The sequence below is a fragment of the Nipponia nippon genome, unplaced genomic scaffold (assembly GCF_047370975.1).
Source record: "Nipponia nippon isolate SJK-2023a ecotype South Korea unplaced genomic scaffold, ASM4737097v1 scaffold_3, whole genome shotgun sequence".
Classification (NCBI taxonomy): domain Eukaryota; kingdom Metazoa; phylum Chordata; class Aves; order Pelecaniformes; family Threskiornithidae; genus Nipponia; species Nipponia nippon.
The window spans coordinates 111,941,701-111,957,804 of NW_028262347.1; the positions used below are offsets into that span (position 1 = coordinate 111,941,701).

The following is a 16,104-nucleotide window of genomic DNA, read 5'->3' on the forward strand; positions in this document are numbered from 1 at the left end:
ACCTAAAGCTTTGCAGCAGCTCCGAACAACAGGACGACACGTGGAAGCAGCAGAAAAAAAAAAAATAGCAGCCGACTCGAGCAAAGTTTCCAAAGCAAGCCACGGCTGCACGTTCTGCTCCTGGGGCAAGAACAAGAGGCGCCAGAGTCCTCTCCCTGCAGCAGCTCCGTGTCGCCGAAATCTGTGTCAGCGACATCATGGGATCTTTCCTATTTTTTTTCCTTCCCTCGCAGATGGAGACGTAGCTGACTGGGGCCGGGGGAAGCCGACTCACACTGGCTGCTTGGCTCTGAGAACTGAATTCCATAGGCGTTAAAGTCTCCAGAAATGCCCTATGGATTCAGTTCTGCAGCTGGGCAGCAAATAAGCCTCCAACCTTCAGGAAGAGCGTGGCCGTGAGCTGTTCCTGCAAGGAATGTGCAAATCTTTGCTCCCACACAGAGCCCAGAGTCGGGATGGAGGTGAGTTACGGCCACCACAGGAAACCCTGCGTTCGGAGAGCTGCTGGAGGCAGTGGCTGTTTGTGGCAGGCTTTTCCTCAAGGGAAAAAAAGCCCAACTACAAAATGTTTTCTTTCCTCTGGAAGTGAAATGGCACTTGAGAAAATAAGTTGCTACCTCCTGATGTACTGCATGCAACCGTAGACCTCCGCTAAAAATATGCATTGTCAGAACAACAGCCTGGGTGTGCCCAGCAATCTCCTGTTCAGAGTCCGGGCAGCAAAACCAAACAAAACTTTGGACAGGCTGGGTAAAGTTAAGAGTTGTGCCTGCTCCCTCCTCGCCCACCCTGGAGATGGCCCCAGCAGGGACAGGTATTTGGAGAAAGTTTTTGTGGGGGCAATGGGCTCTCTTTCCACCCATCCATCGTATACCTCTGGGAGACCCTGGCTGCCCGCCTTGAGTTTTGGGGACATTTTCCACTATAACATGGTACAAAGCTGCCACCAGGAATTTTTTGGCTGGAAGAGTGGTATTTAGGATAAATTATGTAAGTCCTGGTAATTTATGTAGCTGTACCCTGCACCAGCTACAGGGGATGGGGAAGAAACTCCTTCCAGCACCCCATCAGAGCACTGCACTGCCCACCTAAGGATCCGATCCACAAACTCTGGGTTCGCCGCTTAAGCCACTGCCCAGAGGAGCAGCTGCCACTGGAAGGACAGGGAGCGCAGTGCCAGCGCTGCAGCAAGGCTGCTGCGGACCAGGACAGCAGACATCTAACTGCACATCTCTACCTGTGCAGGACGCCCTGCTTAGCCAAAGAGTAAAAAAAAAAAAAAAAAAAAAGACAGGAATTGCCACATTTTTCCTATACTGCATCACCAAAGGCCACCAGTCATTAGTGGAGGCCTTTTCTGGCACATTCAGTCAGTCCCACAGCCACCGCTTGCAACACAGCCAAGAAGCATCGGCTTGGTCTGAGGTTTCTGCGGCAGTTTTTCTGGTTCAGCCCTCCTGCAGGTTTATCTGGCAGCAGAGTTAACCCATTTCCAAGAAGCTGATTAGGGAAGGGGAAATCCAGATAGTTGCCGAGACATTCTGGCAATTGCTTAAACAAACAAAAATGGTTGCATTAATTTGAAAAAAAAAAAACCAACAAAAAACAAACAAACAAAAGAACCAAAAAACAACAAAAAAACAAACCACTTGCTTTGACTTCATAGCAATTCAGAGCCACCAAGGGCCTCCAAGTTCACCCTCACAGACCGTCTCCTTTGCTGTGCGGATGCAGAGCACCCAGCTCCCTCCTGCATTAGGCAGCCTTTCTCCCACGCGGCGTGGCAGGGGGAGGCTTCAGGGGGACAGAGCAGGTCCCCTGTATGCTTAGAAAGTCCCTGCTGGTCCCCAAAGAGGAAGCTGTCAGACAACAAACTGGGGCAAGGCAGGACGCTGCTGAGCAGAATAACCCACCGCAGCTGGGCAAGAGCAACAAGCCAAAAGTCATCCCCAACTTTGCAAAAAGGTGTCAGATCAGGTTGCAAGTTGTTCACAGGAGAGACTGCTCTCAGGTAGCTAAAAAACCAGAAATATAAGCAGTTGCATTTAGGTTCTTTTTTATTGTTTATTTATAATCATTTAAAAGGTACAGAAGTTTGCAAGCAAGTCAGACCCAGCCCCTCACAACACTCCAGGTTTCCAGCACAACTCTCTGAAGTCCACCCTTCCAAGAGACCAAGCTGTGGAAGTACTGTGGTTCACAACTACAGTAACCTTGCTGGAGAGCCAGTGCCTCCAACCAGAGCCAAGTCAGACCCAGAGCAGGGCCTCAAGCAGAGATTTCAACAAGGACACATGGCCAGGAGAACCAAGCACCAGGTTACCAAGTGTTAGAGGATGGGGACACCAGGATCTTCCGCCAGCGTGTAGGAAAGTGCTGCATATAGGCATCACGTGGTGATTAAGCACAATGGTATGGTCATAAACAGCAGTGACAAGATATGCAGACAATTGCTCTTTACAGTGTTCAAGAACCCCTCTCTCCTCTGGGATCTGTGCTACCCCCAGCCTGGAGGAAATCCTGCTTTGATCTCCTTAACTTAGTGCCAGGAAGAGAGCCAGCTTCCAGGATCTTCCCCTGGACAGGGTAGGAAAACACCAGTCTTCTAATCAAGGGCTGCTGTCTGGAAATCCCCCCACCCAACTGTGACCGCTCAACCAAACCAGTGGAAAGCAAACGTTCATTTCGGAACGAGGACCGACAGACAGTCAAGTGCCATGTGCCTTCTTCACAGGATGGGCATTGTGCATCAAACAGGGTAAAGCTGCTGTAAGCTTGTGAAGGATGGGGAGCAGTTAAAAGCCAACGGGAGTGGTGGCATCCACTGCTAGTGCTCCTTGCCAACTGGCTCCCACAAGGGCTCTGGAGCATCTGTCCATCAAATGACTGATTACATCAACGTCTTAATTTCTTTTTCTTCTTACGGTTCCGGTCCTCACTGCTGTCATCTGCCTCGCTGGCACTGGGGGTCACAGCCCGCTGGATGACTTTTTTTTCCACTGCATATTCCTGCTCTCCTACCTTGGGGTCTCCCTTGACCAAGAACTCCCCTTTCCGGTAGGTTATGGAGACATTGGTCCGTGGGTAGGTGCCATAAACCCTTCGGAGATCATCCTTCACAAATTCTGGGAGGTCTTTCCTTGGTCCAAACACCTTTCCAAGCTTCCCCCACTGAAGCTCCCCTCTCATTGTGAAGCCTTCTGGCCATGTGTCTCGATACTGGTCTGACCTCTGGTAGGCAGCATAGGGACTGTAGTTTGCATAGGGATTGTAGAGAGGGATGGGGACCACGGGAGGGAAGTGCCAGGTGTAGTACGGACGGAAGTAGGGATTGGAAGCACTGTAGAGATGATGATACTCCACCTGCCCTCCCGCATAGTCAGGGTAGCCATTCCGGTCCACCACAAAGGTGATGGGTTGGCTGTAGAAGTTGTGCATATGGATGGGAGGGAACATCACAGAGCCGGTCATGTCTTCCGCTCTCCCAGTCCGCAGCGGTGGGTAGGTGTAGGCAGAAGGTGGGATCACAGTTGGGTAGTACTCCCGCGGCACAAAGCCAGACTGGTACATGGTACAGGAACTGGGGTTTTACACAGGGGACATTTCTCCAGAGCAGTTGCTGAGTCTCAAAAGCTGGAGGAACGGGGGGGGGGGGGGGGGGGGGGGAAGAGAAGCAGTTTACACTGGTTATATACATTCCAGAACCAGGCTGAATACAGAGATATGCCTAGCATGCCAACTAATTAATAAAAAGAGTTCCCTGCATCTGCAGCTTGCAGGGACAATAACACACCAAGAACAAGCAGAGCCGCATTGCCAGCAACTGCCTGTTAGCTGCTCAGCAAGACTCATCATGTAACTCACCCAGATCTTGGAGTTACAAGGATGGGAACAAGCTGGCATAAAAACCACTGAGGGCAGAAGAGATGGCCTCACATCCTCGTGACATGGTTTTGCACTGCTGGGAGGCAGCAAGACAGACTGCAAGAAGCTAGAGACCCTTGAGCAGGCACAAAAATGGGGAAGGCAAGCACAAATGAAAGAAGTCCAAAAATAAAGACAGCAGGCAAAGGGAGGAAAGAGGACACAGCCCAGCCCGGCTGCAATCGTTTCAGCTGCCATCCTGCCCAGACAAGGAGATCTTAAAAAAAAAAAAAAAAATCTCAACTGTCCTTGACTCTCTCCCCATTCTCCCAAAGCGCTGCTTCTATTCTGATAAGCAAACAAGAGCTGTGGCGACTGTTTGTTTCTAGAGCAAAATCCAGGCACATCTACATTTCCTCTGACAAGTTCTCATGTAAAGGCATCTCATTTTGGTCTCACTAGTTCTCATTCACATTTAAGTGTGCATTTACCTTGAGCAACACTGACCCACAGCTGAATTTGTTCCTAGCCCGCCCTCGCCAGACAATCCAAGCACCCTCCAGGGCATTAAGCAATGTCCTCCCATGACTCACTGTCCTCTCCCCAAGGGCAGGAAGGGCAGCTGTACATAGCACGGGGTTTTTAAAAAAGTTTGCTACCAGAGACAGGAAAAGACCATGTACAGTACTAAAGGCAGCAAGTTGATGGTTTTTTTGTTTGTTTGTTTTTCTTTTTTCCCCCATGGAGTTCAGATCCTGTAGGCTGTTTTTGCTTCAGCCTTAACTGCAGAGTTGCCTCTCACACAGGTGTTGACCAAGAAGGTAAGAAGAAACTCATCCCTCAGGCCAGTGCTTTCCTCCAGCCTAACAGGAAATTTGGCAGTCCCCTAAGAACGTGCCTGCCACAAGCAGTACTGGGTACTACACAGTGGAGGTGTTTCTTTTTTCAACCAGCACAAGTTGTTCTGTCCCTTGAGGTTCATAATCCGCACTAGCTCAAGCTTGCTTTTGCCATGGGTGCAGAGATAGAAGTCTACCTGCTGTGCAGGGGAACAGCACTAGAGTATTTAGCAAGACCAGGCAGTACCCTTAAACAAGAGCTGCAGCCTAGGAGCTGAAGCCCATCATAACCATCACCTCCCCAGATAAGAGGGAGAAAAAAAAAAAGTTCAACCTACTTCATGAAAGCCCTTCCACAGAAAGTTCAAACAGTTTTGGCTGAGGTCTCCCCAGCTCACTAGCAGGTGTTGGGGAGGAGAACAGGCACCACGATGTTCCCTGCATTTAGCCCAGCGTACAGAAGGGCATAGCTCAGGCACTCACCAGGCAAGGACAGGGCTGGGTACCCTCTGTGCTCGAGGGCTCCTAAACATCTCTTCCTGAGTTTGCCCGACCACTCTCAAGAGGTGTAGAGCTGAGCCTCCTGCAGCAAGGTGTTCCACTGCACCCTGTCTGAGCACACTTTGTTAGACCTTTATTGAAATGAGACTATTAGCTAGTTTCCAAACACATTGCCTGCCTAACTGACTCAGAAGCACCACAAAAATCCAGAGGGGTATTGCATGTCAATGGCAACACGAGGTGGGTAAATGGAATAAATGGTCTCGTCTTAAAAAAAGAGTCTCAGTGCCTCTTTTAATCCAGTTCAACTCTGCATCCCTACTGAGATCCACAAGATCACTTCCATAGATCCATCATCTGCAGAGAAACCATGTAGCTATTGCATCCATTGAGCAAAACAAAGGAAGCCCAGCTTACCCCTCCTGCTAGAGGACAGTGTGCTGCTTCATGCCAGTTTGGGACAGCCCCAGGCAAGCTGTTACCTCAGCTAGCTGATGACCAGCTCTTGCTCAAAAAACTACAAACATTCCATCTACCATCTGCTGCAGCACCCTGCATTTTGGCTGGTAGCATCAGTGCTCCCGCGCCTTCCTGGCGGCTGGGGGAGAAGGGGGTAACAGGCCGCCTAAATCACTCGGCTTTTAGCATCAAGGCAGCCTGAGCACAGCTATTAATCACTTTGATTTTGCACTGGAAAATAAGGGGAACAAGCTGGTGGCTCAGCCAGGCAGGATGGCCTGCAAGAGGAAGCAAACAAGCGATAAGAGGGGGAATGAGATGAGGATTAAGCAGGGCTGGGAGCGCTTCAGGGCAGCATTGTCACATGCCCAACCACAGAAGTCAAGACATTTCCCTGGAAGCAGATCACCCAGGAGGCAGGTGCTGACAGCCAACAGAGCGTAGACAATACTTCACAGCCCCAGAGGAAGTTTGCAGACCTGTCAGGGCAAGCCTTGGCCTGCTGGCTGGGGCTCTGGCTGGCTTTGCTTTTCCTGGGCTCCACTGCACAGATGCCTGGTGCTGTCCTGTCCTTGCCTGCTCCCCAACACAGAGCTCTCGCCCTGTGCCTGAGCACCAGGGCGCTCGGGACTGCCCCGATGCAGGCTTACCTTCGCAAGCACAAGGGCCCAAATCCCAGCTCCTGGCTTGCTGGGCACGGCACTGCTCTGAATCATTAGGTGTGCTGCAGAAATGTTTTGTATGCAGCAGGCACAACGCTCCTGCCCTGCCCTTCCAGAGCTGCAGCCTTGTGCTCCCAGGGGCTAATGTGACTTACCCCACCATTATACCAGTGCCTGTTCATATTAACTTTCAGGCTGCTCCAGCTTCCTGAGGCAGATTTTGGGAGGCCACAGCTGGAGAAAGCCCTGCTAGACTCTGCAGGGCTGAGCTAGGGTGTGACAAAACTGTGTACGGGAGGAAAAAGGGCTTTGAGAAAGCCAGTACCAGCTTGCCTGACCCTGTCCCATGCTCACTGGGAAGTGAGAGCAGGTAGTGTTTCAGGGAAAACAGGATTTGCCAGGAGGGTGATCTTTTGTTAGGCCACCTGATGGCTGGAAGGCATCAAAAGCCAGATGCTTAAAAAAAAAAAACAACAACCCCCAAATACCAACATTATCTAGTTGAGGAAACAGTCCAAGCTGCATTCAGTCTCTTCTCCCCTTCCTCTTTACCTGCTCCTACTTCCCTTGTTTCTCCAGTGCCAGCATCCAGAGGCTGCCCTGGCTTTGGAAATAAACCTCTAACAGCCTCCAGCTCTCTCCCCTGCTCTTCAGGAGCTGGAAGCTGTTAGATGTAGGACCAGAATGGGAGAGGGGATGCTGGCTGATCTGTCTCTTCAGGCTACCATCCACTTTCTTCCCTTGCTCCAATTTCAAGCTCTGCTATGCCTTGGGGAAAAAAAAAAAGTCACCACATCCATTGCCTGGCACCTGGATGTCCTGAGCAAGAAAGGGCAAAACAGTCTTTAAAGCTCAAGCTGAGCTCTGCTAAATGCCTCCTTGGTCCTGAGAGCCACTAACAGCCATCAATATACACTAGCTCCTTGGTGGCACAGGCTGAAAGGGTGGATAGGCAGGCACTGTGCCGTCTGTGCCTGGGAGCCAAGCCTCCCCAGCCAGGGCACCGGGAGCTGTGGTTGCCAGCAGGGAGCAACAAGGGACCAACCCAGTAAGAAAGGCCCCAGCAAGAGACAAGGCAGCCTCTCCCTTCAAGCCTTTCCAGCAATTTTGACCTTGCTGGAAAAGAGTTCAGCCCCACTTGGCTGGAGCTGAATGAGAAGCCGGGCACAAAAAAAAAAAAAAAAAAAAAAAGGAGAGAAAACTCCCAAGAAGGTCACAGGCAGCTGAAATGAGATTGTCATGTCTGCTTGGTGAGAACATGATACTTCATACTCTTCCCAGCCTTGCCAGAGCTGACTCCAGCAATTCCCTCACCCACCGCCCAGCCATCTGGCAGGGCCTCTCCCTCCTCACACATCTTGGTGCAGGTCAAGGAGGCTGACACCACAGCTCCCAAAATACCCAATCTGCCAGCAAAGCCTGCTTCAGCGCCAGCCGACCCAGACACAGTTGCTATGGAGCCATCAAGCAACGTTTGCAACACAAAGCCAGGGAGTACACTTGATAGCTCAAGTACAGAAGATTTTGTTTCACCACTCTATTACAGGGTTACTACAGGTGATGAATCCACCACTAGTTAATACAGAAATGCCCAAGGCTGGCAGGGCTTTTCTAGTATCTAAAGCAGTCAAAATTACTTCCTAGCAATACAGAAGACCATGGTTTTGCTGGAGATGCCCCAGGGGCAGCAGAGCTTTACTGTCACCCAAGCTAGCTTTGAACTTGGGGACCTTTCTGTTTAGGTAGTTGTGGAGCACAAAACCCACTGTGAGCTGCAGAAAACAGAGGAAGATGTAAATATTCAAGTCCACGCCAGACTGCACAGTCTCTAGGAGAGAGATTAAAGTGAGCCTGACTGTAGCATGGGCACAGACCAACACACAAGGTCTGCCACAGTACCCGGTGTGTGAAACTATGCAAGTATCTCACATGCCTGGAGAGATTGGTTTCACCAAGATAGGCAGTGTAACAAGTGTTAAAGTGTTCAACAAGTCTTTTGTCCACCTGAAGCAGCAACCAAAGTTAGCTTGATCCTCAGGTCAGGCTGGTTTGAACAGGTTTAGATGCTTCCTCGGGGACCATATTGAAAGCCAATGCAACTGTAGAGACATTTGGCCCACAGGAGAGGACATGGCCATCTATTTTACTCTAAGGGTTAACCAAGACTATTCTTTCCTCCTGCCATTGCCCTGTGATCAGCTCCCAAATGAAGAAAATAGGGTGGAACTAGATGATCTGTAAGGTCCCTTCCAACCCAAACCATTCTATGATCCCACCTAGCTACCTTTTCCTCTCCACTGTTCCAGCACCCAAACTTTCAGACTCTTCTTTCTGGCTTTCTTCCTGCCCTGTTCTTCTCCCCACCCCACAAAACCCACAGATCTGTTGCCATTGCTCTGCAGCAACTCCCAAGTGTAAAGGGATGAATACTGCAAAAGCAACATTTTCCCCTAACCAAGGGGATGAAGAAGTCATGAGTTATTTCCAGTTAGTCTCCCCATTTTGAGCAGACTCTGCAAAACTGTTGCCATCTGACAAAGCTTTGTCAAAGGCCTCCCTTTAAAAAAACAAAACTTCAAGGACTGCCCTGGAAGTAAGAGGTTAAAACCGAATATACTCATCAAGCTAAGGTTTGTCTTCCAAGAGTCCCATAGGCTTATCCAGCATCCTGGTAGCTGGAGATGGGAGAAGATCACAACAAAAAGGTTTCTATTTTTCCTTGTCACTTCCATCCCCCCTACTATCAACATAAGATCATGCTCTGTTCGAGGTCTTTGAAGAAAAACTCACCCAGGAGAAGACTCTCAAGTACTTCTTGGGGAGGTGGGAAAGCAGCACAGAAAGCCATGCAGCACAACAGGATAGCATTGATCCTCTGCCACCAGTACTGATCCTTAAGACAGAGGCACTTGGCTGCCTTCCTAAAGGGGATGCTCTCGCTCAGCCAGACTGCCTGGCAGCAACACAAGAATTCAAGGAAAGTGCAATAGCTTGTTACAAGCTGGGGCCTTTCAGGCCTTAATTTTTTACCTAGGGGAGCAGATTCCCACACCAGTGCTGCTTAATCATGGAAGCACTTTGGGATTTTGCGCCTCCTCCCCTCCCCCCCCGGTGAAACAGCACCACAGGTTTTTGCTGCACCCTCTAAGAGAAAAGCAAACCCCCACTGTCCAAGCAAAGCACTCCGAGGAGCGTTACATACTTTCACAAGAGGTTACTGCATCGTGCCTAGTACAACAAGGTGCCACAAGGCAGTAGCCGATTAACAGCAGTACAAACCAGGGCTGCAGGGAACAGGTCTTGCCTCCCATTTGCCAGGCAGAGCCCAGCACAGCCTGAGGGGAGGGCTGACTTCTTGGAAGAGACAAGCTCTCATAACCTCTAGAAAGGGAGAAAGATGCTACGTGGTGGGCTGAGATGAAGCGGGGCCATTTCTGCCCCGCTCCCGCGCACACGCTGCACCCTGTGGCCTCTCGGGCAGCCCGGAGCACAGCCGGGACGAGGGCAGCAGCCTGCCAGCTCCCACGCAGAGCTGTCTGCTTCAGACTTGAGCCCTGAGTGTCACCACCAAGGTCACAGATTTCTGCACGCAATTCATTTTCTGTAAAGCCACGGTGCATGTGGCAATAACCTGCTTCCTGCAGGCAGAGCCTGCACCGCGTACCAGGAGCTGGGCAGCTGTTACACACCAGCATCTCCTGACACCGATCCTCTTGGATATTTCTAGACGGAAAGTTTGATGAGGCAGAACACACAGCCTCTGCTTCTCAGAAAAGGGGTGAGGTTATTTGCCACGCTCCCTTGTGCTGTCTAGCGGTAACATGTAAAGAAGGATAATGGATACTGAAAGCAGCTTGAGAACAGCCCACAAGAAAGAAAATGGGCTTTGCAGAGAGGAGTGGGTACTTTGAATGAAAGCTTAATGATACCTCAAAGAGCAGTAAAGCTACAAGGTGGGAAAGGTTTGAGAGAGAGAGGTGTGACACATTTTAGTAGAAACAGAAGAAACCCACTACTCCAGTCAGTTTCATACATTTATGCTAAAAGGTGCTATTTTGGCAAGATCCAAGAAAGCAGCAGCACAGGGCGGCAGGCAGATGGGGATGGCTGTGTGCCCCCCACTTGCCCCTGGGGCGCAGAGCCGGGCAGGAGCGGTGGCTGAGGGGTGACACCCTCACCTCCGCAGCAGGATGAGCGGCCCAGGTTTCCAGACCGGACTAATTCCTTCACCTACTCATCTCTGAATGTGTCTAACAAAAATTTAGCTTTATGAGCACAGCTGAGGAGCTTGGAGCCACCCTGAGCAGCAGAGCATCAGTCTGTAGGCTTTGTAGAGTGTAAAAATGCTGGTCTACAGGGCTCTTCAGCCAGTAAGGTAGATGTTTGCTCCTCTGGCACACTGAGTGGCACAACTGGCACCAGACGAAGTTCTGCAAGCAGCCTCATCCCCTTCCCCTCCCCACACCACTCACCCAGCCTGAGAACTCCCCCAGCAATGCTGCAGATCGGAGCCAGCCTCCCCCCACACCACAGGAGGGACCTTTCCATCAGGAGCTACTTCACTGTCCAAATTCTTACAGCTGCCCGAGCCAACTGAAAAGATACCATGAGCACAGCTGATACCAGAGCTCCTTTTGGGATGGACAGCCTCGAGGACCTCAGACACACCAACTCCCTCTCCAGAGGGGAGCAAGCTGCCACCCTGCTGAGAGGGCATTCATGCAAAGCCTACTGCACGTGATGCTCCCCTCCAAGCGATGGGCTCAGAACCACGCTCTGCTCTTGCGCCATGAACAATTCCTTAAGTTCAAACAAGGGGGAGGATTTAATTCTGAAGCCAGAAGACCCCAGTCCTCACCCTGCTCCCTCTGAACTCTGATATTACTAAGTGCACTGCGAAGAAAAGATCTCCAGCTGGCACTAGTAGCTGCGGAAATAGCAGTTAATGCATATTACAGTCAGTCACCCCTTACAAAGGCCCTTTGAAGAGGGAGTAGATCCGTTTCAGCTATTCAAAGCAGCATTCCCAGAAAGCACTGAAACTTCGTATGAGTCTGGCATTTATTTCTGAGGTCTGTGCAAAGCCCAGACTCTGTATGAGGTCAAAACACCAGGAGAAGCCCTAGTCATCACAGAGTGAGTCTTTACTTGACTCCGATGATCTAAAAACCACCGCCTTGCATAACTCTGCTCAAATAGCAGTCAAAATGCAACTTGCTGCTGACAGAGAGGTTTGGAGCAGTCACTCCTCCTACTCTCACTGCAGCTGCTGGATAGCACAGCAGGTCTGAAACAGCTGCACTGCCGAGAATAAAACATGGTGAGTGTTACCACAGGGTCACTGCATCAGCAGGCAGGGCTCTGCAAACCACCACAGTGATCCTGACACCATCACCCCTCCAGCCTCTCCTTGGGTAGAGATGTCTGCTGCACCAAAGTTGAGATTTTGGACACACACACACCATCCCCCTTTTTTTCCCCTCCAAGCTTTCTCCTTTCTTGACACATCTTCCTTTCCCCAAGCATAACTTGTGTTATTAAAGTTACCACCACCACCAGTCTCATCTTCCTAGTAACTGCTGCAGCCACCCTTTGCATCAGGTCTCCCTCACCCACGGTTCAGATCCCTCTGCCCCATGCCTCAGGATCCCAGTCTGCCCTGCCAAAAGCTGCCACCTTTTTCCTCATCTAAACCCTTTCCCAGAGACAGCTGTTTATCCAGACACAACTCTTTTCTTTAATCGAGCATATTTTAATCTGCACTTTATAGTGTTCACAGTCCCAGGGATCCCCTCCGTGTTCAAACACAGCCTGCACAAACAGACCCCCTCCTCCTCTCACTCAAGAGATCACCCGATATCCATCATCTCCATCCACACACCCTCTTCTTCAAACAGAAGATCTCAGTATCAGTTAGCTCAAGCTTCCAAATTGGGGGATCCTGGACAAGTCCCCAGCTGTCACTTCTTCTGCCCAGCTGTCCCCCTTCAGATCGACTGATAAAAGTTAGTCTCCTGAGTTGGTCGTCTCAAGACTGCAATCACACCCACAGGTCAACTGAATGGTCAATAACCTCCCTAACACACCACTAGTACCTCATGGTTATTTATATCATTTTGCACACAACTATAAATCTACTAATCAAGTTTTACGAACCACACATGACTGCTGTTGAGTTACAGGTGTCACCCTTCCCTCCCACACCACTTAGTACTAGGATGCAAGTCTGCCCCTCTTTGCTCTGCCCTCCCACACCAAGTCTTTCCAACATAGACCTGATGGAGAGTCCAGCAGGTTGTCCAAGGAGCACCACTCCAGCATCCCAGTGGGTCTGGGTCCTCAGGCTTCATTACCATCCATAGATATCTACACTCCTGTAGTCAGATGATCCCACCTTCCTTCATCTTTCTTCTCATTTTATACCTTATTCTCTCTTTCTCTCATTTCAGGATTCACTTTTTTGCCATGCTCATGCCTCCCTTCCCTCAGCCAGTCTCCTCCCAAGTAGACAATCCACCCCTAATTACTTCTTCCCCATTGGTCTCAGTTTTGCTACATCCAAAACCAAGTCTGGTGTTTCTGATATTGTTACCTAGGCAATCTCAGCCTTACATGGCATTACTGATATGGCATGGGTGGCCTTGCAAGGTTCTACCCTGCAAGAGTTGCTTCAGACACCCGTATAATTATCCAGCTCCTCCTGGTTATATATAGTTTACTTTACACATGAATGATTCTTCTTCAGCCTTGATTCCTCTGCCTAGCTCCAGTTACCTGCAGGCACTTTCTTATCTCGCACACAGACAGTTTGCATAGCAGAGCAAGATGTTTTGCACACTGTTTTGTGCTTTCACAGCATCCCGCTCTCTCAGCTGCTCAGTCACAAGTCTTTGACCTTGAAGTGTTCTTGGGAGAGTCTCCTGGCATCCTGCAAAGGCCTTCGCAGGTTACACAGCCTGGCTCTCCAGAGGGGCTTCATGTTCACAGTGGGTTTCTTCTAGCTGTTGACACACACTAGTGTCTAATGTCACAGCAAACCATTTGCGTTTTAACTTGTGTTTTAAATACACTTGGATCCCATTCCTGTGCATCCTGCATCTAGTATGTACTTTTAGAAGCAAGGAATGTGTAACTTCTTACGCACTTGTACTAGATCTTCCCATGGGATCAACACCCCAAAAGGCGACACAGGGCTGGAAACAGATCATCCAGACTTTGGGGCTGTATTACATATCATCCCTTTATGCCTTCTGTCACAACAGCAACGCTCAGTGTATTGCTAGCTTAAGTTCAAACACCTGAGCTAGAATTACCCATGGGAATACTGCTCTTATTGCACCCCCCAGGCAAACAGCTGCAGCATCTGCTGATCTACGACTCTGTAATATGTTTATAAAAAAAATAAAAATAAATCCAACTACCTTCTGTTACGGTCTTTAGACAATACACAACATAGCTTACAAGTAACATTATTGATTTTTTTAATGGGAATCAAAAGGCAATCTTGTGTTTCCAAGAACACAATCACTCAGAGAAGCCCTTCTGTATAATTTTTTCCAAACTAAAGCATTTAAAAGCTATCATCACAGAACATTAACAGTTTACATTAGTATCTTTCACAAGCAGGAAATGCCAGGAAAGTTACAGGCTAGAGTGCTGGTACGAATCAATGCCCCAACAGAGTTACACCACTATAGGCGGACTTGCATCTACTAGATGGAAGAGCAGACGTGCTGGGGTGAAAGAGGCATTGCCTGCAGAGGGATTTCAGCATTTGTATTTCCAAAAAGCCTAGAAAAATGCAGAACACCTCAATTGTACACTACTACTACAAACATTTAAGCTAGCCCTAGTACTGTTTTGCCATTGTAATTGCTAAAACATTCCAACATAGACAATCTTTAGCCATAGGTGCAGAAAGCAGAGACACAGACTTATTCAGCGTGTGTGTACTCACATCCTGAGAAAAACCAGCCAAAAGGATGCCTTCGCTTTACTGAAGAGCAAGAAACAGTAAGATACACAACCCGACCTTACAAAAGCAGCTTGCTTTCTACAGTCTCCTTTCACTGACACGCATCAGTGACACGTACAGAGCCAGGAGACACACTAAAATACCACATCACACTTTGTAGGAGCTTTCCCATAGTAACCAGGACTGCAATACCTGCCTGAACATGCCATCGTAGCTAAGGAAAGCAACAGGAAGCTTGATTTCTTCAGCAATTATATTACATGCTCAAACAGGTAACTTTAAGCCTAGCTATCTATGGACAAGGCTACTAAAGCTAATGCAAGGTACATGTCTTGGCTAGCAAGAAGCCTTACAGAAAAAAATAAAACTTGAATATAAAAACTTGCACATAGCAAGGATAGAGGACACAGGTAAAGGCACAGCTGATGTCAGCATACAAAGCCAGCATGGAAAAACCTCAAAAGCACTCACCAAAACTTCAGGTTCTTCCTCGAAGCAGCAAAAACACTATTAACAACGCTCAAAGAACTGTAAAATTTAAAGTAACTGACCAAATAGCACAGAGAAATACCTACCACTGAGTGCTTTGAAAATGAACCCTCCTTTCTCTTCACTTCCCCCTCAAGCTTTGTTTTTGTTCACACTCAGCTATGGACAGCTAAGCAGGTATTTGTACTCACTGCTCGTTCCGTAGGTTGCAATTAAGTAAGAAGCCATGCAAATGGTTCCCATCAGCACTACCTCATTTTAAGCACCTGCACCGTCGTCGGCCTTCACAGATAGAAATCCCCACCCAGGTCGAAAAAGGGTGACTTGGTCTGTAAGGTCAGCGCCTCATTGCTCGGCACGACTGCTACAGCAGAGCCTGCTCCTTAAGGATGCTTCATGCCTTGCTCTGCTTCAGGTGATCTCAACAACTGAAGCTAAATACCTACAAACCACCCTTTAGTTACGAAACCTGTTGCCTGCAATTAATTACCTGGCTTCTATGAATTTATAAAAATGACCTGTTTAGGAAGCTGTTAGTAAGCCTAATACACAAAAATGTTGGGAAGTAATAGGATGCAATGATACAATTAGGCTTTTGCCTCCATTTTCCCTGGTGAAATTTGTGTGTAGTTGGATGGGAGCAACCATTGCGGTGAGAGGAGGATGGCGACGTGTGTGCCAAGAACGGGAGCTGCTTCTCTGAGAGAAAGCACCAAAGAGGGATCTTCAGTAACGAAGGACAATGACAGTCTCTAATTTCTGAAATATTTGGGACAATGTCAACCGACTCCTGGAGGGTAAGTGTAATTAGCTGCTGACTAAGACCAAAGGCAAGCAGGGTGTTTGATGGATTACAGGGAAGGCTACGTGCCCCTGAGCAGCCACATTCGCAGCCTCAGCCTTTCCCAGGGTTGTTTCGCTTCCACTTTGCCGTTTTGCAGCTTGGCACAACGCTCTTTCAAGCCTCCCTTGGAGCAGTTCGAGGTGTTTAAGGTGAAAAGACACCAGGAGCCATCTTGTGCTTCCCAGACCCGTTTCTCCTCCAGCCCCCGGTGCTGGGGAGGGAGCCGGCCGGTGGAGGGCACCGCGGGGGACGAGGCTTGGGGCCGCGGTGCCGCCACCGCCCCGCTGGCCCTGGTGGCAGGGCCGCGCCCGCCCGGCCCCGCAGCGTTTCCATGGCGACAAGCGCCCCGCAAACCGGATGGATCATAGAGGAGCCGGCCTGCTCTGGCTAGAAAGGACCCCCGGGAGCCGGTCCCCGCTGCGGCTGCTGGTCGCTGAGGGGCGGGGCTAACGCAAATGAGGCGCGGTGCCC

General features: G+C 49.6%; 1 protein-coding gene across 7 annotated transcripts; it reads right to left on the reverse strand.

Annotated features, from left to right (window-relative positions):
• Nucleotides 1-2,050: 2,050 nt before the first annotated feature.
• Nucleotides 2,051-15,370, reverse strand: CUNH10orf95 (chromosome unknown C10orf95 homolog). Of its 7 annotated transcripts, none has more exons than XM_087767940.1 (2): nucleotides 15,042-15,370; nucleotides 2,051-3,633 (listed from the first exon to the last, which is right to left on the reverse strand). In XM_087767940.1, exon 2 carries the CDS (start codon nucleotides 3,568-3,570, stop codon nucleotides 2,896-2,898), a length of 675 nt encoding a protein of 224 aa, XP_087624066.1. In that variant the 5' UTR covers nucleotides 3,571-3,633; nucleotides 15,042-15,370; the 3' UTR covers nucleotides 2,051-2,895. The 7 variants fall into 7 exon arrangements, with proteins under 7 accessions (XP_087624066.1, XP_087624062.1, XP_087624059.1 ...); XM_087767936.1 differs by having other exon boundaries at nucleotides 14,981-15,370; XM_087767933.1 differs by lacking the exon at nucleotides 15,042-15,370 and adding an exon at nucleotides 14,876-15,006.
• Nucleotides 15,371-16,104: the final 734 nt, after the last annotated feature.